This window comes from Fusarium oxysporum, chromosome 5, assembly GCF_000149955.1.
Source record: "Fusarium oxysporum f. sp. lycopersici 4287 chromosome 5, whole genome shotgun sequence".
NCBI lineage: Eukaryota > Fungi > Ascomycota > Sordariomycetes > Hypocreales > Nectriaceae > Fusarium > Fusarium oxysporum.
The window spans coordinates 3,257,961-3,277,099 of NC_030990.1; the positions used below are offsets into that span (position 1 = coordinate 3,257,961).

The 19,139-nt window shown below is 48.9% G+C and overlaps 10 protein-coding genes across 18 annotated transcripts; 6 read left to right on the plus strand and 4 right to left on the minus strand.

Moving 5' to 3' along the window:
• Nucleotides 1-732: 732 nt before the first annotated feature.
• Nucleotides 733-3,000, plus strand: FOXG_02119 (uncharacterized protein). Of its 8 annotated transcripts, none has more exons than XM_018379411.1 (5): nt 733-1,294; nt 1,468-1,564; nt 1,617-2,157; nt 2,223-2,501; nt 2,553-3,000. In XM_018379411.1, the coding sequence occupies exons 1-5, from the start codon at nt 1,253-1,255 to the stop codon at nt 2,761-2,763; spliced, it is 1,170 nt and encodes a 389-aa protein (XP_018235453.1). In that variant the 5' UTR covers nt 733-1,252; the 3' UTR covers nt 2,764-3,000. The 8 variants fall into 8 exon arrangements, with proteins under 8 accessions (XP_018235453.1, XP_018235456.1, XP_018235454.1 ...); XM_018379414.1 differs by having other exon boundaries at nt 2,223-2,497; nt 2,553-2,969; XM_018379412.1 differs by having other exon boundaries at nt 1,468-2,157.
• Nucleotides 3,001-3,091: 91 nt separating this feature from the next.
• Nucleotides 3,092-3,766, plus strand: FOXG_02120 (peptidyl-prolyl cis-trans isomerase NIMA-interacting 4). The gene is made up of 3 exons (XM_018379419.1): nt 3,092-3,305; nt 3,359-3,598; nt 3,652-3,766. Exons 1-3 carry the CDS (start codon nt 3,180-3,182, stop codon nt 3,667-3,669), a joined length of 384 nt encoding a protein of 127 aa, XP_018235461.1. The 5' UTR covers nt 3,092-3,179; the 3' UTR covers nt 3,670-3,766.
• FOXG_02121 (40S ribosomal protein S12) lies at nt 3,676-4,716 on the minus strand. Its single transcript, XM_018379420.1, has 3 exons — nt 4,573-4,716; nt 4,118-4,430; nt 3,676-4,056 (listed from the first exon to the last, which is right to left on the minus strand). Exons 1-3 carry the CDS (start codon nt 4,573-4,575, stop codon nt 3,932-3,934), a joined length of 441 nt encoding a protein of 146 aa, XP_018235462.1. The 5' UTR covers nt 4,576-4,716; the 3' UTR covers nt 3,676-3,931.
• FOXG_02122 (40S ribosomal protein S22) lies at nt 4,093-6,318 on the plus strand. 2 transcript variants are annotated; one of them, XM_018379422.1, is made up of 3 exons: nt 4,093-4,842; nt 5,106-5,288; nt 5,591-6,318. In XM_018379422.1, the coding sequence occupies exons 2-3, from the start codon at nt 5,156-5,158 to the stop codon at nt 5,848-5,850; spliced, it is 393 nt and encodes a 130-aa protein (XP_018235464.1). In that variant the 5' UTR covers nt 4,093-4,842; nt 5,106-5,155; the 3' UTR covers nt 5,851-6,318. The 2 variants fall into 2 exon arrangements, with proteins under 2 accessions (XP_018235464.1, XP_018235463.1); XM_018379421.1 differs by having other exon boundaries at nt 4,093-5,288.
• A 71-nt stretch (nt 6,319-6,389) lies between these two features.
• Nucleotides 6,390-8,720, plus strand: FOXG_02123 (uncharacterized protein). Its single transcript, XM_018379423.1, has 2 exons — nt 6,390-8,334; nt 8,394-8,720. Exons 1-2 carry the CDS (start codon nt 6,539-6,541, stop codon nt 8,479-8,481), a joined length of 1,884 nt encoding a protein of 627 aa, XP_018235465.1. The 5' UTR covers nt 6,390-6,538; the 3' UTR covers nt 8,482-8,720.
• FOXG_02124 (uncharacterized protein) lies at nt 8,493-10,580 on the minus strand. Its single transcript, XM_018379424.1, has 2 exons — nt 10,076-10,580; nt 8,493-10,023 (listed from the first exon to the last, which is right to left on the minus strand). Exons 1-2 carry the CDS (start codon nt 10,344-10,346, stop codon nt 8,858-8,860), a joined length of 1,437 nt encoding a protein of 478 aa, XP_018235466.1. The 5' UTR covers nt 10,347-10,580; the 3' UTR covers nt 8,493-8,857.
• Nucleotides 10,581-10,723: 143 nt separating this feature from the next.
• Nucleotides 10,724-12,236, minus strand: FOXG_02125 (uncharacterized protein). Its single transcript, XM_018379425.1, has 4 exons — nt 11,725-12,236; nt 11,552-11,669; nt 11,197-11,496; nt 10,724-11,145 (listed from the first exon to the last, which is right to left on the minus strand). The coding sequence occupies exons 1-4, from the start codon at nt 11,791-11,793 to the stop codon at nt 11,060-11,062; spliced, it is 573 nt and encodes a 190-aa protein (XP_018235467.1). The 5' UTR covers nt 11,794-12,236; the 3' UTR covers nt 10,724-11,059.
• Nucleotides 12,237-12,481: 245 nt separating this feature from the next.
• Nucleotides 12,482-14,147, plus strand: FOXG_02126 (enoyl-CoA hydratase). Its single transcript, XM_018379426.1, has 2 exons — nt 12,482-13,050; nt 13,119-14,147. The coding sequence occupies exons 1-2, from the start codon at nt 12,909-12,911 to the stop codon at nt 13,847-13,849; spliced, it is 873 nt and encodes a 290-aa protein (XP_018235468.1). The 5' UTR covers nt 12,482-12,908; the 3' UTR covers nt 13,850-14,147.
• FOXG_18238 (uncharacterized protein) lies at nt 13,158-14,370 on the minus strand. Its single transcript, XM_018398299.1, has one exon. The coding sequence runs from the start codon at nt 14,201-14,203 to the stop codon at nt 13,853-13,855; it is 351 nt and encodes a 116-aa protein (XP_018235469.1). The 5' UTR covers nt 14,204-14,370; the 3' UTR covers nt 13,158-13,852.
• A 1,630-nt stretch (nt 14,371-16,000) lies between these two features.
• On the plus strand, nt 16,001-18,880 carry FOXG_18239 (uncharacterized protein; the record flags this gene model as incomplete). Its single annotated transcript, XM_018398300.1, has 2 exons — nt 16,001-16,051; nt 16,115-18,880. 2 exons carry the CDS (start codon nt 16,001-16,003, stop codon nt 18,878-18,880), a joined length of 2,817 nt encoding a protein of 938 aa, XP_018235470.1.
• Nucleotides 18,881-19,139: the final 259 nt, after the last annotated feature.

A 19,139-nucleotide genomic window follows, 5' to 3' on the forward strand; every position in this document is an offset into this window, starting at 1 on the left:
TGCTCATTATTAGTTTTCTCCACTTTCCGCTTGTGGATGGGTCGGCATTGTCACGCCGGACGTGCGTGACGGCTAGAAGACTCAGCACCTCTATCCCTATCCCAAGCAGCAAAAAGGCTCAAGTAATTTAAGGTGTTATAGACTTGATAGGTCTTTAGACCAATCATTTTATACAACTTAGCTTAAGATCGGAATTTTCATGCTCCCTGAGGGGTCGAACTTGTAGTTAAGATTCTGTTCTTCACATCTGGATTTGAAGAGGCACACAACTTTGGCCACCTCCCTACCTAGGTACCTAATCGAATGGCAGTTCTTTTCATCTCTTGTCGCATCCTTCACACTGCATCGTAGCGAGACTGAAGGATGTGCACGACAGTGAGGTAGCTTGAAGGTAGCTACGACTTTCTTTGGTAGAATACGGGGTAATTACAGCGTCAAGACCTAGTGTTGCAGTTGATGTCTCTAACACGCGAACAATATGAGCCAGACTAGTAAGCGACTGTGAGGTTGATTCATGCTGGAGGTTGATAAATTATAAGAGAGCTTGTTCAGGACAGACAGTTCATGTGGCATGATGCACCCCGACATTCGACAGAGGGACTTTTACTTGTGCTGCATCCTGATTGCCGTCTTGGAAGAGCGGGCAATCATACCTAGTAGATCACTAACAAACCATGTCTCCTCAGCATCTCAGGAACCCCTCTCTTGTACGAGTCACTAAATAGACGCCTGGTGAGTAGCCCGCATGACAAGTTCAACTAACCTTTTCTCTCTGCACCTAACTAGCTGCTGTAACTTATACCACCTACTTTACTGTGAGACCTCCTCGGCTGATCGGTGATGATAGTCACTTACTGGTCTATTGCTGGCTGCAAGGATCGTTTGTGCACACGACAAGGCGTGATCTAACCTCCCCTCCTCCAAATTTCGGCCACTTTTAAAAATTTCCCTTAGTTATTATCGAGGGGAAGAGTGAGGAGCAACACCAACACACTCTTTGCTCGTTTTTGGTTATTTTTGTTGTTCCAAATTATCAATTCCCATTTCTCCTCTTTGCTTGAGTTCTCTTCCAATCACTTCTCGCTTCCATGGTTGACTGCATTGGGCCCGCAATTGACATGTCAATCATGAGCCGTAAAGACAAAGGTCGGGAAAGACTCTGTCGTACGCAGCTTCGAGAGATCATCTGTTCTGTCTGTCATCATAACGCAAGTGCAACTGAAGAGTGACCCAGGAACAATCCACGATCAAGATGCCTGTAATAAGAAGCGGCTCAACACGGGACATCTACAAGGTAAGGACGAACGGATATCCATTTTTGTACGGGCGATCACAAACAATTCGTTTACTACATCCTATTGAATGCTTCAATGTTGTGCCCAATTCGCATTATTTTGCATGGCAATTCTCGGCCATATCACTGAACAATTCCTTATCCATCCACAACGCTAATTCCATTGCTTACAGGCACCCTTGTCTGCTGTCCTTCGTCGCCACGGTCGTGAGCGTCGTGAACGCTGGAGTCAAGGTGAAGACCCCGGTGACTTCATGCCTCCCCACCAAGGTGAGCTAACCTGGACACTGCTCTATGATGCGGATCTACTCACAGCACGTAGACGAAGAGCCCAGCCATGAGCCTTCTGAATCCTCAAAAGGGAAACAACCTGAGCCTCAGCGTCTTCCTTCTAGAGCTGGCTACGATACAGCTGTGCTTCTTGACTTGTGCGACACCATTCGCAGTAGCCTGCATGAGGGACGTCCCGAGGACAGGTGGGAAGAAGCCATGGGTTTTCTCGCGGCACTGCTAAGAGACGAGGAGCACTACAACCGCGCAATAGAATTCGAGACTATACGCGACACGCACCTTGACAAGCTTATATCGGATCTCATGGATCCCAAATATCGCCACCCAAGAGTACCTATTAGATTTTCGAAAGATGTCGAAAGAGCAGAGACCCTAGAACGGAAATGGGTTGAGAGGTTTCGAGGTCCCTACTTCAATATGGAGCAAAACCGCTATCGAGATCTCCCCAAGACGGGACGGCTCAGGGATGTGGCTCTGAACCCCAATGCAGACAATTCAGAAGAACGTTGGCAAGCCAAAGAAGGTAAGACTTTGTCAGAGCTGGAGGGTAATCTGGAAATCGAACCTGGGCAGTAAGAAGACCCGAACCCCTATAGCAATTGAAAATTTTTGAAGATTACTCACGCTTAAGATGCAGTTGGTGGCTCAACTTGGCTTGCGCGCATCGGGATGGTATCGTTGGTAGTGCTCGCGAGAAACCTACCAAGGGCAAATATGGAGTTGCCGCATTACCGTTGCTCACAGGGCAAGAGAAAATTGATGAAGGAGAGGGAACTCTGAAATATGTCAGGCAGGGAAGAATTACTGACATACATGTGTCGCTCATATCTCAAGTGGGAGCTACCTTTCGAATCCTGCGAGGCCATCACCTCAGAAGCCCATATGCACCAAAAGTCGGCATTCGTTATGATGGTTTGTGGGTTCTCATAGCCTTTCCTACGGCTCCTACTCGCTAATAAGGCGCCAGGTATACGATACGCCGATATAGTCAATGGTTTAATGAAGTCAGCGACCGGCACCATATGATGCTCACTTTGGAAAGAGTTGAGGATCAGAAACCAATAGAGGATATCTTGCATATACCCCGTCCATCCGAGATGGACGACTGGGAGCTCTATGAGAAATATGAGGGCGAGGCGATCAAAAAGCACAAGGGGAACAAGGCCCTTCTCGACTAGAAGTTAGAAATGGCACAAGAGGAAGTCGACCGGGAGGAATATCAGAGGTCGCATGACTTCCGAAACTCGTTGGGTTATCAGTTCAAGAAAGCAGGACTTTATTGATATGAGGTGAAGCATGATATGATGGGACGTATGGCTACGCTGCATCGATTGGCTTGCAAGACTAGTTCATAGCATTAATGGTAACGTTTAATTAGAGGCCACTGACATTGTCAGTTCTATTATTACCTAGTTTGGAAGTGTTGATATGACTTGGTTGGGTGCCTCAACTGAGGGAGGGGTACCGTGTCGACACAACGCAATACAGGTAGGAAATCTTCCAAGGGTTCACCTATGGCGGGGCATGCCATCCAACCCACCGCCACCACAGCTGTGGTCCCTTGTTCCTCTTACATGACATCCTCATAAACAACATGGGCAAAAACGACAAGAAAGGTGCCGACAAGGGAGGCAAGGGCAAGGCAGACAAGGGCAAAGATGCAAAAGACTCTGGCGGCAAATCCAAAGGTGCTCAGAGCATCAACGTCCGTCACATTCTGGTGAGTTTCACACAAGCGTTCACCAATTGAAATACTGACAGAGGGGTACATAGTGCGAGAAACACGCCAAGAAGGAGGAGGCTCTGGCAAAGTTGAACGACGGCCTCAAGTTCGATGAGGTCGCAAGGGAGTACTCAGAAGACAAGGCCAGGCAAGGTGGTTCACTGGGATGGAAGACCAAGGGCAGCTTGGACCCCAAGTTTGAAGAGGTGGCTTTTGCTCTTGAGCCCAGCACAACGGCCAGTCCAAAATTTGTAGAGTGCAAGACGGAGTTTGGATACCATATCATTATGGTAAGTTTACAGCTTCTTGGACAAATTTTGACCCGAGATTAACATTATGGGAGGTCGAGGGACGGAAGTAGATGGCACAGCATAGTCACGTCAAACCTGCATGACAATTACAACAGAAGCACAAGAGACAAGTTGAGAATCTAATTTGATGCCCAATTTTTTTTTTATTCCTCTCAGATGCAATATGGCTATGAGATACGAGGCCTAAACCGTTTTAGATGCCAACCGAAGTGGCTAGAGTACAAGCGAAAAGTCGTGTCGAGCGGCCTCGAAACAAAGTCAAGTCCGCACCTCTAATCCTCTCCCTTCACATCCTACACCGTTTAAAGGCCCTTACTGCTCGGTCTGGAAGTAGTTGAGGAGGATAGATCGCTCCTGAGACTCCTCACCCCAGTCCTTGACGACGACGCAAGAGCAGTTGACGACCTTGCGGGCGTTACCCTCACGGTCAAGAACGCCTATAGGTATTCGTTAGTACACCAATCCAGACCAAAGTAGATTCCATCGGGCAAAACGTACAGAGACCGGCCCACTCGCCGAGCTGCTTTCCGTCGGGGATCTGGATCAAGGGGATGTTGTGCTCATTGCAGAGAGCGACAACAAGCTTCTTGTAGGCCTCCTCCTCGCAGTTCTCGTTCAAGACACACATGTGTGCCTGTCGGCGATCGAGGGCCTTGGAAGCCTCACGGAGACCACGAGCGAGACCGTCGTGCATGAGAGAGAGCTTCAGGACACCCTTGAGAGCGTCGAGAATGGACATCTGGCCCTTGGGGGCATCGCCGGAAACCTCAACAACATCGGCGACCTCGGGGGTGTTGTCTTCTACGTCCGACTGTCACGAGAAAATGTTAGCCGACATTTTCGATTTTTGGTGCTTCCCCCACCATCGCGAATTGAGCATCCGTTTGAGGTTGCAGTTGCAAGCCTCAACAGCGCAATTGACGACAAGAGGCGGCAAGACATCAAAAACTCACCATCTTGGATAATCTTTTCTTGTCGGGCGATCCTCGAAGATTTCTATGTGTATCAAGGAAAAGTTGGAAGGGGGGTAGAGTCGTGATCTGGGAAATGTCTTCGTTTAGTTCCACGTTGATTTGCCGAAATCTAAACGACCGAGTGCGCAGACCCTTAGGGCAAGTGCACGGACCCACTCATTCACGCACTACACCTCTTTTTTCTCTTTCTTTCTCATCCGCGTTCCTTTACTTTGCAGTCTTCATCAATCGACCAAGTCAATCTTCGAGGTATGTATACTACGAAACTGGCTCGCAGCGATTCGAATCCAGAAGGATGATGCTATTCACCGTGGCAAAGGAGAGCAATCGAGGGCGTCGTTTTACGTGAGCCGATCTTTCAACAATGGCCGGGTTTTATTCACGGCTGGCGACAGTTCCTTGATACGCTTCTCCTTTTCAGCACTGGGCGGCAGAACCCTCGCGATCGATCGTTGAGGGCACTCTCCTCGCTCATGAGCCTTGGAAAGGCTAACAACTATATTTCATGGCAGATACCTCATTTCCCGTCCCGACTTGAGAATCTCCTCAAAACTCCGCCAAAATGGTCCGCACTTCCGTCCTCCACGATGCGCTCAACGCCATCAACAACGCCGAGAAGGCTGGCAAGCGCCAGGTCCTGATCCGACCTTCTTCCAAGGTCATTATCAAGTTCCTCCAGGTCATGCAGCGCCACGGTATGTCTCGGAATTTTTATTCCTTTAATTTTTTGTATCTTCTTCGTTGGCCTCCATCATTCGACATGACAACATTTGGCAGTGGTTCTTCTTCACCATGATCCAATTACCATGAGTCGTCGACAACTCTCGATCTCCTTATTCGGCATGATAACTAGGGCGACGGTCGATACTGCACCACGACCCAGCCCCTATAAGTTGCCGATAGATTCAAACTCGGAGATCTTACACGTTTTTCGGATTCTTTATACCCATGATGTCTAACGTTTAGTCTCTCGAAACATTACTGACTCAATCATCAGGATACATTGGAGAGTTCGAGGAGGTCGATGACCACCGATCCGGCAAGATCGTTGTACAGCTCAACGGCCGCCTCAACAAGACCGGTGTCATCTCCCCTCGCTACAACGTCCGCCTCTCCGAGCTCGAGAAGTGGGTTGTCAAGCTGCTCCCTGCCCGTCAGTTCGGCTATGTCATCCTCACCACCTCTGCCGGCATCATGGACCACGAGGAGGCCCGACGCAAGCACGTTTCTGGCAAGATCATTGGCTTCTTCTACTAAATGGGACGGGATACCAATCAAAAAGTGATTTTTACAAACAAAACAGGGCATTCTCGGCGTTGAGGCAGGATGATGATGACAATGACCGATGCGATTAATAGCAATGTCGCTTATCGCACACGCGAGCACAAGAATTGAACCTATACGAGATGCTCAGACTCAAGACTCCCTATGAAGTGAAAGTAAAGACAAACGTGTTCATGCTCCTTCCCGACGTGGTACCCATTTCGGGTGGTACAATCCGCATATCAGATTGCTCTGGCTGTGGCTTCAGTAATCGAACCTATTGCATATGAATTCTATAAGTGACAAGAGACGTGCCTTTGTAACGCCGTTTGATAATTCGATATTGATTTTCACTGGGAAACTGTTGTCTAAATTTTACTTGGCATGGTGATGCAATAAGTCGTTGTGCCAGCAACGTCCCTGCTGAGCTATTGTTTTCTTTTTGGACGGTTAGCCAATGAAAATGATGCAGCCAAAACCAATCCACTACTTTGTCTCAAGGTCAATCTGCCGCTTCGCGCTGAGACGGACATCATGACCGGTCGTGAGTTCATGGCTACCAGTCTTTGTAATTGATTTTCCTTAGCAGATACTTTCGTATCACCGAGCCGATGAATTTTTTCAACATACTTCTTACCATGTTGATTTAGTTTTGTGTTTGATCCAGAAGCCAACTATAAACATGATCCCTCTCTTATCGTTTCGCGCCTCTCAGCGGCGTCAACTCTTATCCATCACTGCTCTTACATTATTTTGTTTCTGCGCGTATAGTCTCTTGAGAATATCACCAAAACACACAAGAGAAATCCAAATTCAAACTCAAACTCAAACACCCCTAGAGCCATCAACAACCCCAGGATCAGCGCCACAAGATGAATATCTTGTTCAAGGAAGCGCCGAACCAAGAAAGGTTCCCACTCCAGGAATGCATCCTATAGGATATCTTACAAGGAATGCTCAGGAGGAGTTTGGAAAAATCAAGGCTCGACAGTCCAAGACGCTTGAGGAGGCTGTTCAGGAGTACCGTCGTCGATATGGTATTCCACCGCCACCCCTTTTCGACGAGTGGTTTCGATTTGCAAAAGATAACGACGTCAAATTGATAGACGAGTTCGACACGATTCACGACCTGATCACTCCATTCTGGGGACTAAAACCCAAGACTATCCGGGCTCGAGCCAGAGAGGCATTGGGTTTTGACAACGGGTTGATTGGGGTATCTATTCGAGACCACAAGATCACTTATATCCAAAATGGCGTTGAATGGCAGCAAAATGCCACGAAGAGGATGATGGGCAAATTTCTCAAGTACCTTCCAGATATGGACCTGGCCTTCAACTTTCACGACGAGTCCCGCGTTATTCTTTCGCACGAGGACCTAACGAGGTTAGTGAAAATGGCCAAAGAGCAGAACATGCCCGCAGCGTTGGCGAAATCACAACTCGCCAACGACTTCACTCAAACGAACTCAGAGTTATATGATGGGAAGTCTTTCGACGAGATAAGTCTCACACGGTTCAACTCTTTTGCCCATCAATCAACCTGGTCTCATTCTCGCCTATCATGTCCGCCAGATACTCCAGCTCGATGTCTCGAGGAGGAAGAGGCTGTGGACTATAGAAACAGGTACGGCATGAGTGATCTTGGATTTGTTTACAACACGACCGCCATGTCAGACATCTGCCTATCGCCCAGCCTCAAATCTAACTTTGGCTTCTTCGGTGGACCCAACACATATAGAATTGTCCAGGATTTGTTTCCCATATTCTCCCAGTCTAAGATTTCTTCTTACAGCGACCTTGTATACCCGTCTCCCTGGGACTGGGCCGGCATGGTAGAATACGATGAGGAGATGGACATGGAGTGGGTTAGGAAGGAGAGCAAGCTATACTGGCGCGGCTCGACCACTGGAGGCTACAGCCGGAACGGCCGTTGGAGACATCAGCACCGTCAACGTCTTGTACAGAAACTTAATGCGCGCGATCAGGCTCATATTCTCACTAAGCAAGGCGACCCTTCCTGGGCGACCAGCGAAGTTCCGCGCGGCGACTACAGCGAGATGATCGATGTGCATTTCTCTCACATTGGACAATGTGACCAAGGCGACTGCGAGGCGCAACGAGCTTTTTTCAATGTCACCGAGGCCGTAGATCAGCAAGATGCTTGGTCCTATAAATATCTCCTCGATATGGATGGAAACGCCTTTTCCGGTCGCTTCACTGCCTTCCTTCGCAGTCGCAGCCTAACATTCAAACTCGCGGTGTTCCGCGAGTGGCACGCTGAGTGGCTCAAGCCGTGGGCACATTATGTGCCTCTAAGTATCCAGGGAGATGACTGGCTTGAGACAGTTCGGTTCTTTGAGAGCGAGGAAGCTGGTCGTGAAGAAGGCGAGCGTATTGCGGCTGCTAGTCGAGAGTGGGCGAACCAGGCTCTTCGTCAGGTTGACATGGAAGCATGGTTTTTCCGCCTCATGCTTGAGTAAGTGCTATTGTCTCGCATAGTTTGGTCATTTTCATGCTGGTGCTAACGGGATACAGATATGCTCGAGTGATAGATGATAAGAGAGAAGTAATTGGTTATGATCGCAGTAGCGCCAATTTGAAGCTGCCAAAGGTTGAGAGTTGATGAATGAATGATTAGACTGAGTGAATGACATATACGCATAGGGGATCGGAGCATAGCAAAAGGCACTTATACCACGGGAAACGGCATCAAGATTTATAATACCGACACAGGAACTGGTATTTCAAATGAGTGGGAGAATCATGCGTGTGTATATTATTTTGAATATGGGATAATTTTATTACGCCTCAGATCTATGATTAAAAATTGCAAACTGTACGCCACGATGCCCCCGTTCGCCAAATACATGCCATTTCTGTCCTCGCAACTCTCAATTATCTCGAGGCATATGTCGCACAAAGGACATATCCTTTTGTTCTCTCTTCCTCTAGAGTACACCGCTTTCCTCTGAGCTAGATGCATCGCGCTCAACTACCGTTTACTCCTCGTCTTCTCCTTCTGCATCATGCTCTTCAGAGGCTGACCTCGAGCGACGGCCTGCTGGACTGCTAACCCGATGATGTTCTCCTTCTTCCTCGCCTTCAGCATCCTGGCCCTCGTGGTGCTCCTCCTCATTCCCTTCTTCCTCATCGGCCTGTCCCGTGCCAAGGGGGTGATCGCGATGTTGCTTGATCATCTCACGAATATCCTCTCTTGGGTCTTCGACGGTGACGTCGAGCTGGTCAACAACTTGCTCCTCATCGGTAATACCAATGTTTCGCGCAATGTTCTTTGTTCGCTGGGGTCGAATTACAGATTTCTGCATAACAGGATAGTAGTATACGGCCTTCTGGTTGGGATAGAAAGTGTCCTCATTGTAAGCCAGGAGAACCTCTGCGTCGAACTTGGTCTCATGGTCGTAATTGGTCTCCTGAGCTGTCTCATACGCTCTGAGCCGGTTGTATTGGAAGCATCCACCGTTGACAGAGTCATGAGTGTAGAGTTCGTCCTCGTTGTGGTCGGCATCCTCAACATCGAACTTGCGACGGAAACGATCCCCCACGTCAGGAGTTGCCGCCAAATAATAGTCAAAATTCATCCAGTTCTGAGGCTTGGGGTTGTTTTCAGGATCTTGCTCGTGAGCTGCCACAGCTGCCTCATACGCTTCTTCTTCCTCGGCTGTCCGATCAATGGGCCGGAACAAACCACTGAGAAGACGTCTGTCATAATCCTTGGTGCTGACCACAGGGTTCTGGTGGAATTTGATCGTAACGTACGCGCCCGAGTCGGGGAAAGCCTCGAGATCTGGGATGAAAGGTGACACATCGACAACCTTGAGATTTCTCTTGCTTGGGTGTTTGGCACGTTTGGGGTCTTTGAATTCGTGCTCAGCAATGTCGAAGCCCTTGTCAATCTTTCGCTTAATGACGTGAGGAGCATCGGCTGCAGGCTCCGGGATGCGTCGATTCTTGTTGGCCTTAGTGAGTAGAGCACGAGGTGCAGCACCGTCTTGTCGCTTTGTGACCGTGGAAGATATGTATTCTGTCCGGCGAAGGAAAGAAACATTGGCTTCTGCGACCTTGTGTTTTCCCAGAGCGGCGATGGGTCTTAGAAGGGGTCGATCGTGAGGATGAAGAGCAGGAGGATGAGGAGGAGCCTGAATAGCTGGGAGATCGTCAGCTTTGTGAGGTCAAAACACGATAAATAGTCAACCTACATCGTTCATCGCCATCAAAAACACCAGGCATGCCGACCAAGTCAAGGGGCATTCCCAGTTCAGCATCCGCCTCAATATTCAGCGGCTGCTCCCTCGCAAGGCGCGAAGCAAAGCCTGGTGTCGTATATTGACCGCTAGCAAGGCCAGTATTGGGTATGTCGAGCAGCTTAGGAGGATGGGGTGGTGGAGGGAGCGCATTGGAGAATCGGATGCGTGCGATGAAGTCCTGGTGAACCATGCGCTCGCCTGTGCGAGGAGCTGAGGATGACATGATGGTCGAATTGGCAAGGAGCGCCGAAGGAGACGTTGGTGAGGGTGTGAAGTCGTGATGTATCTGAAGGGTGTTGGCGCGCGATTCTTTTGTTCAGTTTGGCTTTATGGAGAAGCTTAAGCGCGGGCACGGCTGAGTTTCGAGGTCAAAGATATCCGAGAATTGCGGCGCGAGGCTGGCCTTGTCCAAGCTCCACGTTTGGCGTAGCCACTAAGACTTCCTCATGAAACTTACTCCAAATACCTAAACAGCAATTAAACAAAGAAACAGAATAATAACTCAGAGAAAGGTTTTCGGGCAATATAAACATACTTAACATGTTTTCACCTTAAGTATTGTTTATAAATAATGCCAAAATTAACCTGCACGAAGCTTTATACTGAAGAGCTCGGTCATTCTTTTGATTCATATGATTGTCATTTTCATTAAAAAGTTCATCTGCTCTGTTTGTCATGGCCCCAGATCCGTCCAAGTCTATAGCTAAGGTCCGTTTGTGTCACACAAACCCAGTTCCTTTCTTTATCGCCAAACCCCCATGTGAGTTGTCACCAGTCAATTTCCCCTCGTAATTGAAATACACGCGTCGGAACACGCATCGCATTATTGTGCAGCTTGATAAAGCTGGCCGTCATGTTTATACAACGCACGCGGGCACTCGTTCAGCGGAGATGGCCGCTGTGCTGAAGAAAAGTATCCCCAAAAGTCGCGTCTGTTTACGAGCTGTTCTTGGCGTAGTTCTTCTTACCGACAGTAAAGGGTACGTAGCGGTACTTGATCATGTGCTGAATTTGCTTACGCACTAGAAACAATCAATATACGGAATTGTGTGTGTATGTCATATGGAACTTACTAGTCAGGAAGAAGAGGATGAACCAGTACATGACCAGAACGGGCCAGAAAACTGGCACGTTAAAGATCTCGAACCAACTGCAGAAGAAGCTGATGATGATAGCTCGGGTGGCCCAGTACCAGAACTTGAACTCAGGAAGTCGGCGAATGAAGGGCTTGAACTCCTCGTCCTGCTTGGTGGGAAGGGTGCCCACAGAGCCGTCCTCCATCTCGTTGTCGGCCTCTTCGTTGGAGGGGTCGAACTTGGGCTGCAGGAAAGCCAGGAACAGGTTTAGAAGATAGATTCCGAGCGCATAGGCAACTGCGTAGTTGTAAGTAAGATGATCCGGGTGGGTGATTTGCAGGTTCGAGCCTACCGATATACCAGCCCTGCGCAAGAAGGATTCGAAGAAAGAAGAGGAGGAGGCAGACAACAGTGCCGACCCATCGGTAGAGGACGAAAGGGGTCGACTGGTCCAGCAAAGCTTGGTATTTCTAATCCGTCGTCAGAAGAGTCGCAATGCATAACAGTCTATTTCGAGAGACATACTCGCTGAAGCCTCGAGGTATGGACGCTGACAGCCTCGAAAGGGGTCTGCTCAGGCTCTGGCGCATTCATCTTGGAAAGAGGATCGGTCGACCGTTGTCAATCGGGATATATGACGGGGAGGAGGCGCAAATTATTCAAATAGAATAATCGAGTGTAATTGTGCGGAACAAGGACTACGATGTCGTGAGAAAAGTCGAAATCGACAGGAAGAAAAAAAAAGAAGTGATGGCGAATTTGCGATTGGGGGGTCAGGACTTCCAACTTTGGACTTTTGGCGATGCAGCCACGTAAGGTTTGTTAAGCTCTTGGTACCTAGGCAAGACTAATCAATTCCCCGGTCCTTTACCGGACAAAGGAGAACTTGATGAACCGTTGACAGGCAGTTTGTTTGGTAGCCTCCCTGAAACTGACAGTTAGCCTATGATCTTATTGGTGATTCAGCCGGAATACTGCTGAGCGATCTGAGAAGAGCCCCTTGACCCCACATGCGAATGAGGCGCAGTCTTTAATTATCTATTACCGCGTCGCGTCGAGTTGCTTACCCCTGTAAGAAGCTCACGCCGTATGTATTCAGTGTACAGAGTACGGAGTAGAGATCCAACTATACATTACTTATCTACCTACTCTGAAGGTAGGCACAGTTTAATTTACCAGCTCATGGCTACCTGGATGACAACATTCTATTCATAAAGCTGCGATTTATGCTCTATTCTAGGCAGATACCGAAGGCAATGCTCTTCCGGTTATTCCTCTACCATTAGCGAACAAGAACTTGCAGGGTGTGGCTTGGCCACTACCTCTGCTGCATCATCAATAGATTATTTGTGAAAGAGATTATCAACAAGTCGAGTTGAAGGAGTTCCCATCTTAACCTGGAGTTGTCAAGGTGATTAGTTGAACCTCTCACGTGACGTTCAACACAAATCTGGTTGTCGGCTTTGCCATGGGTATGGGCGGCCCATGTTATCCTCGGCTCTGTTGCGTCACTGGGGAAGCTTAAGCTCCCCGGTTATCAAATACAAGTCCAATACTTACTTATTATAGCTCCTCATTGATCAAATTCTTAACTTATACAATAGTAACCGTACCAACTCCTTCAGTTGTGGAACCAACAGATAACGTTTTTACATCACAATATTGATCGTTGACTATCTTTCTCATCATTTCCATTCTCTAGTATCACAATGAACACTTTCCGGTGCATGAGACCAGTGGCAGCTCGGGTGGCCTTCCAAAGGTCTACTCTTCCTCGCGTTGCTCGAGCTTACAGCTCGACGACTTATGAGTATATCCAAGTTTCTCAACCCAAGCCCGGTGTTGGACAAGGTACGAATGATACTGAAACAATGCAATCCCTTGGTTTGGTTTATCGAACAGTATCTAACGATGATTAGTTACCTTGAACCGTCCTAAGGCCCTCAACGCCCTATGCACGCCTCTTATCAAAGAGCTCAACCAGGCTCTTCTTGAATTTAATGTGGCCGACGATACGTCAGTCATTATTTTAACCGGCTCCCAAAAGGCGTTTGCAGCTGGTGCTGATATCAAGGAGATGGCCCCGCTTACCTTCGCCGAAGCTTACACCAAGTCCTTCATCGAGTCCTGGTCAGACCTCACCACTCAGGTGAAAAAGCCAATCATCGCTGCAGTTTCGGGGCATGCCCTTGGTGGAGGCTGCGAGCTCGCCATGATGTGTGATCTCATCTATTGTACTGAGAATGCGAACTTCGGCCAACCCGAGATCAAGCTCGGGACTGTTCCTGGAGCTGGTGGCAGCCAGCGCCTTACTCGTGCCATCGGCAAGTCAAAGGCAATGGAACTCATTCTGACCGGAAAGTCACTTTCTGGTGTCGATGCAGAGAAATGGGGACTCGCTGCCAGGGTGTTTCCCACGTATGAGGCTCTGATGGAGGAGACGCTCAAGACAGCCGAGACAATTGCTGGCTACTCCAAGGTGGCTGTTCAAGCCGCCAAGGAGGTTGTCAACAAGAGCCAGGATCTGGCCCTACGTGATGGTGTCGAGTATGAGCGGCGAGTCTTCCACAGCTTGTTTGGTAGCCAAGATCAGAAGATTGGCATGAAGGCGTTCGCAGAAAAGAAGAAGGCTGAGTGGAGTCACTCATAAGCGCTATTTGGAATTTAGGGATGTGCCTTGACGGCGTTTATATAAAAAATATGAATGCAAGACCCATTGCAGATATGAAAACCGCCACGACGTCCATCTGTTTACTAACTCAAGTGTGGGGTTGAGATAGTTGTTCACAGGTACAGGTATCAGTTGCATGGCTGGCCGTAAGAAAATGGATATCAAACATCTACTGTATGAAACATACTTAAACCGACTATATCCAAGAGAAAGAAAAAAGTAGAAAAAATATTCGTAAATTAACCTAGGGTTGCAATGCAAGAGAGGTTCGAGGCGACTTGTGAGATGATGCAACAATCCATGTCTTAAAACACCCTGCAAGCACCTATACATGGATGTTCGTCTTCACTTGCAGAGTCGCTCTTCCCGTTTTTATGGTATGCTGTGGCCCAACAGCCAACACATCTCTAAATACAACCTGTACCAAAAACCGTGTGTTGTCGTGAACAGCTATTTCTGGTTATCCCTGGCAGAGAGTCTTGACGCCCAGGCCGACCCCGCCACCCACTCACACCTATGGAGGTTAGTAGGTACCTAAGGTTACTACTAACTTAGTACCTACTAAGGCATAGGGATAGTTGGTACAATCACGTGCCAAAAGTCTGGAATCACCCCGCTCGACCCCCGCTTTCTCACCAAGGTAGCTCAACCATCTCATCAACTTTAACACGCAGTATCTCGATGAAAAATGGCTTCTGAAGAGCGCTCTTTTGGCTCAGAAATAAGCGGAAATCGCCAATTTAATCATGAATTTACTCCGGTCCAAAGAGCTGCAATAATGGCGGAGTTACGGGCCGGCAAATCTCAACGTACAGTTGCAGCTAACTTCAACACCACGCAAGGTACAATATCGAAGACCAAAAAACGCTGGGAAGAAGAGGAAATACTGCAATCTAGGGCACGAAAAGGGCGTCCTAAGAAACTTACGGCGCTGCAGATTGTAAGAATTAATTCATTTATTAATCGGCATCGTGAGATCACTTGGAATGACGTTCTTCTTGAGCTTGGTTTAGATGTCTCAATCCGTACCTTAAAACGACGTCTACAGAGCTATTGGCGCCGTAAATGGCGGTCAAAAAGACGGATTAAACTATCAGAAGAAGATGCAAAAGCCAGGCTTAAGCACTGTGAGTTTTGGCTCCATCATCTTGACGATTATATACAGGTAAGTCAGTTAAAAGTGAAGCTATTACCACTGACTTTGCCGTACAGATTTGCTTCAGTGACGAAGTTACTGTACAGAATGCACCGAACAACCCCGACGGCTGGGTCTTTCGCCGACCTAATGAGAGATATAGGAAGGACCTAGTTAACATTCAGTCACACGGAAAGGCTTGTCAGTCGGTCATGTTCTGGGGAGCCATTGCTGGAACTAATAGGTCATATATTATCCCTATGATAAGGGATCCGGCGGCCAAAAAAGGAGGTTATTCCAGCTGGTCATACAGGAAGGCTCTTACAGAAGGTCTCCTCCCTTTCCTCGATGAATTTGAGCTATTTCAGCAAGACAACGCCCGTGTGCATATCGCCAAAGCTACAATAGATTGGTTGCTTTTACACGGAATTATTCCAATTAATTGGCCGGCACATTCCCCTGATTTAAACCCAATTGAACATATCTGGAAGGCTTTAAAAGCTAAATTACGAAGGATTCATCCAGAATATATCAAATTAGGCAAAAGCGAGGCTCACAGGAAATTGCTGATTAAATGGATCCAAGAAGCGTGGGAGGCCTTGCCGGACCACCTGATTTTGAAGCTCACGAAGTCTGCCCAAAACAGGCTTCGCGCTTGTATGCGCGCGCGTGGTTGGTATACAAAGTATTGATCTCCTGATTCAGGGCTTTAAAATGATATATAAATGAAGCTATCACGATAATTCCCTCTATTTCAATTGCAATGTGAAGTCCGGCGGTGAGATCGAGGGTGCTGTTGGGGGTGCGGGGTGATTCCAGACTTTTGGCCTGACATTTTAGTAGCTGGCGTATTGGATGGATCGTAGCTTTCCTAGCCAACAACCCAACATCACCCTTTACCTTCAATCAACATATTCTCTTCGGCACAACCTTGTTTCTTCACGCGCATACTATTTTCATCCCAATCATGGGCCGGGATTGATCAAGTATCATGAATGGAGCCCACGAACGCTGGCTTGGACTTGGAAAAGGAGCTGACGTGCTCTGTAAATCTCCCCGCCTTTTTGACTCCAAAGTCGATGGCTGCCAACTGCTAACCTTGTCTGTAGATCTGCACGGAGCTCCTATACCAACCTTTGACTCTTCTTGATTGCCTTCACACGTTTTGCGGTGCCTGTCTGAAGGAATGGTTTACTTTCCAGGCTGCGACGGCCGAGCGGGCGCCAAACCCGCCTGCTCCTGGTACAAACATTTTTACATGCCCGTCATGTCGAGCTGCTGTACGGACGACCCAACATAATGCGACCGTCGTCACTCTCTTGGATATGTTTATAGCAGCAAGCCCTGGCAAGGATCGTTCAGCAGCAGAGAAGGAAGAGATGGCAAGGAAGTATAAACCTGGCGACCAAGTCCTCCCGACGATAAATACACATCGAACGGCGGATGAGCGGCGCATCGACGCTGAAGACAGAAGGTTGGTGGAGGAGGTTCGAGAACTAAGTTTACAAGAGGCGGGAGTATCTTCGGGGCCACCAAGGACGCGGCGGAGACGTGAGAGTCGATCTGCGGACGACAGAAGAAGGACAAGCAGAGACAGGGAAAGGGACCGAGGCAGAGATAGAAGCGTCGATAGCCGCCATCAGCGACGAGGAAGCCGTCGCCCACGAGCTGATGAGGGAGGTCGGCATAGCTCTGATCAACTCCATGTCGAAGGCGAGCGACGACGTCGACGAAGCGAGTCGAGGCAGCGCCAGATTGAGCACCAGTCATCGATTCGATCACTAATCAGCTCGGGAGATATGAGTGAGAGGGATATCGAACGAGAAATAGAGTCATTTGCCAGACAGATCCAGGAAGAAGGTCTCCTCGACGGGCTCGATTTGGACAACATCGATTTGAGTCGCGACGACGAGCTCAGCAGGAGGATCACTGAGGCATACCGACGTCGGCAGAGGGATCGAACACGCCAAGAAGCGAGGAGGAACAATGGAAATAACTATCCCCCGTTGACACGATATGCCGAGAATGCGGCAGCTGGGGACCCTCGCATGTTGGCCCCAGAAGGAGGTCGACCAAGAGAAAGATCTCGACCACATTCTCGGTCTGCGAGCGCTGCAAGTGCTACCAGTGCTGCGAGTCAGACAGAGGAACGGAGTCGTCCGCCAACATCTACGAACTTAGCAAACTTAGAGGTCCAGGAGCCAATCCGAAGGCCTAGGAGACGGACTGCTAGCGGAGGTCGAAGCTCTACCACTCCAGTATTTCCGACCACTGCTGAACCCAGGCCTGCTGCTCGGTCCTCTACGGACCTGGGATCGAGACCCCAGGCTTCTGATATAACGCAGTCCCGACCTAGCTTTAGCGAGGGACGCAGCACGAGCACACCCATCCATACCGTACCGTTTCCCAACCCAACAGAAGCGGCTTCATTCAGCAACAATACCGGGAATATGTCGTTTGCCAGTCGTCAAGGAACCTCTCAAAGTGCATCGGTCCCTCCTCTATTCTCCCATCATGATGCAGCAGCCGGCCGGGCAAACAGACCTCGTCCGGTTGATCTTGCTATTGTTCATCAGACTGTGACCAGCCCGATTAGTAGTCCCACCGTCTCAGGACACCAGAGGACCAGGTCACAGCTCTACCCTGAACCTTCAGTCAGCTGCTCACGATGCAACAAGCAGCACATCGAATATGAGCTCCATTACAATTGCTCCATTTGCGCCAATGGACAATGGAATGTATGCCTCAACTGTTATCGGGCTGGCAAAGGCTGTCATCACTGGTTTGGGTTCGGCCATGGTGCTTTTTCCAAATGGGAAAAGATCCGCCAGCAGAAAGGGGATGCTTCACTTCCACAGCCACATACACTGACAGCTCTCCGTTACCGTCCTCCCCGCTCATCTCCTGGCGGGGCAGACGGACGAAAAACACTGACAGCGGACGATCCTCGACATCGGTTAGAAAGCGGTACTTTCTGTGCTAAATGCTCCGCTTGGACGAACGAGTGTTATTGGCGGTGCGACATATGTAACGAGGGCGACTGGGGCTTTTGCAACGACTGTGTGAATCAGGGAAGATCATGCACACATCCCTTACTTCCAATGGCTCACGAAGCCACCCAGTCTAACCAACACAGGCCTGGAAGTCCTCCTAGATCACCTGGTCGACCCACGGCAGCAACAATATTTAAGGGCCCTAACGCATCCAGCATCAAACCATTCGAATACTTGTCATTCACCACAAGATGCGACTTGTGTCAGGAGCCCATCCAACCGAATCAAGCACGATATCACTGCTATCAGTGTACAAGCTCCTTGGTATCAGATGCTGCACCAGGTGATTACGATATATGTTCTTCATGTTATGGGAACTTGATCGTACAAAGACAGATCAGCCCTGAAAACGGCCATTCAGGTTGGAGGAGATGCCTTAACGGGCATAGAATGGTAGTCATCGCATTTACGGATGGGAAGAGTGGGCGATGGAGATATATAGCCCAGGACTTGGTGGGAGGCCAAGGATTAAAGCCAGAGGCAGCTGAAAAGGCAGAACACCGCGAGAAAGGACTTCAGAAATGGGTTTGGCACGAAAATGGTCAAGATTTAGCCCGGCTTGTCACCAAAGACGTGTCAGAAACGGCGCCGAGCGAGAGCGGTTTCGCAAAGAGCTTGCCACCTGATGGCGGAGTCGGACTGAAGGCGACTGCGAGGTTTGGATGGTACCCCAGACCGGGAGCGGACGACGAACTTCTCTTTCCAAAGGGAGCGGAGATCAAAGAGATCGAGGATGTGAACGGAGAATGGTTCTTTGGAGCATATATGGGTACTCGGGGCTTGTTCCCAGCGCCATATGTGCGGTTAGAACAGGATGCCTAAAATTGCAAGAGCTGGCGACGCCGTGATGGACACGCGAGAATCTAATACTTATTTATATAATGGCTGCGTTAGTGATTTGTATTTGTTGGTATCCAGGCTTGAAGCCGTATGGAAGTCGGTGCGGGACTTGGTCATCCAACACCGACAGCCCGGGATTGCGCCATTGCCGATTGCGGCCCCACCATCCAAATACATTTCCCTTTGATCTCTTCTATAAGCTCAACTTATTCCTGTTGTGGGACACCCCGACTTTTGTGAC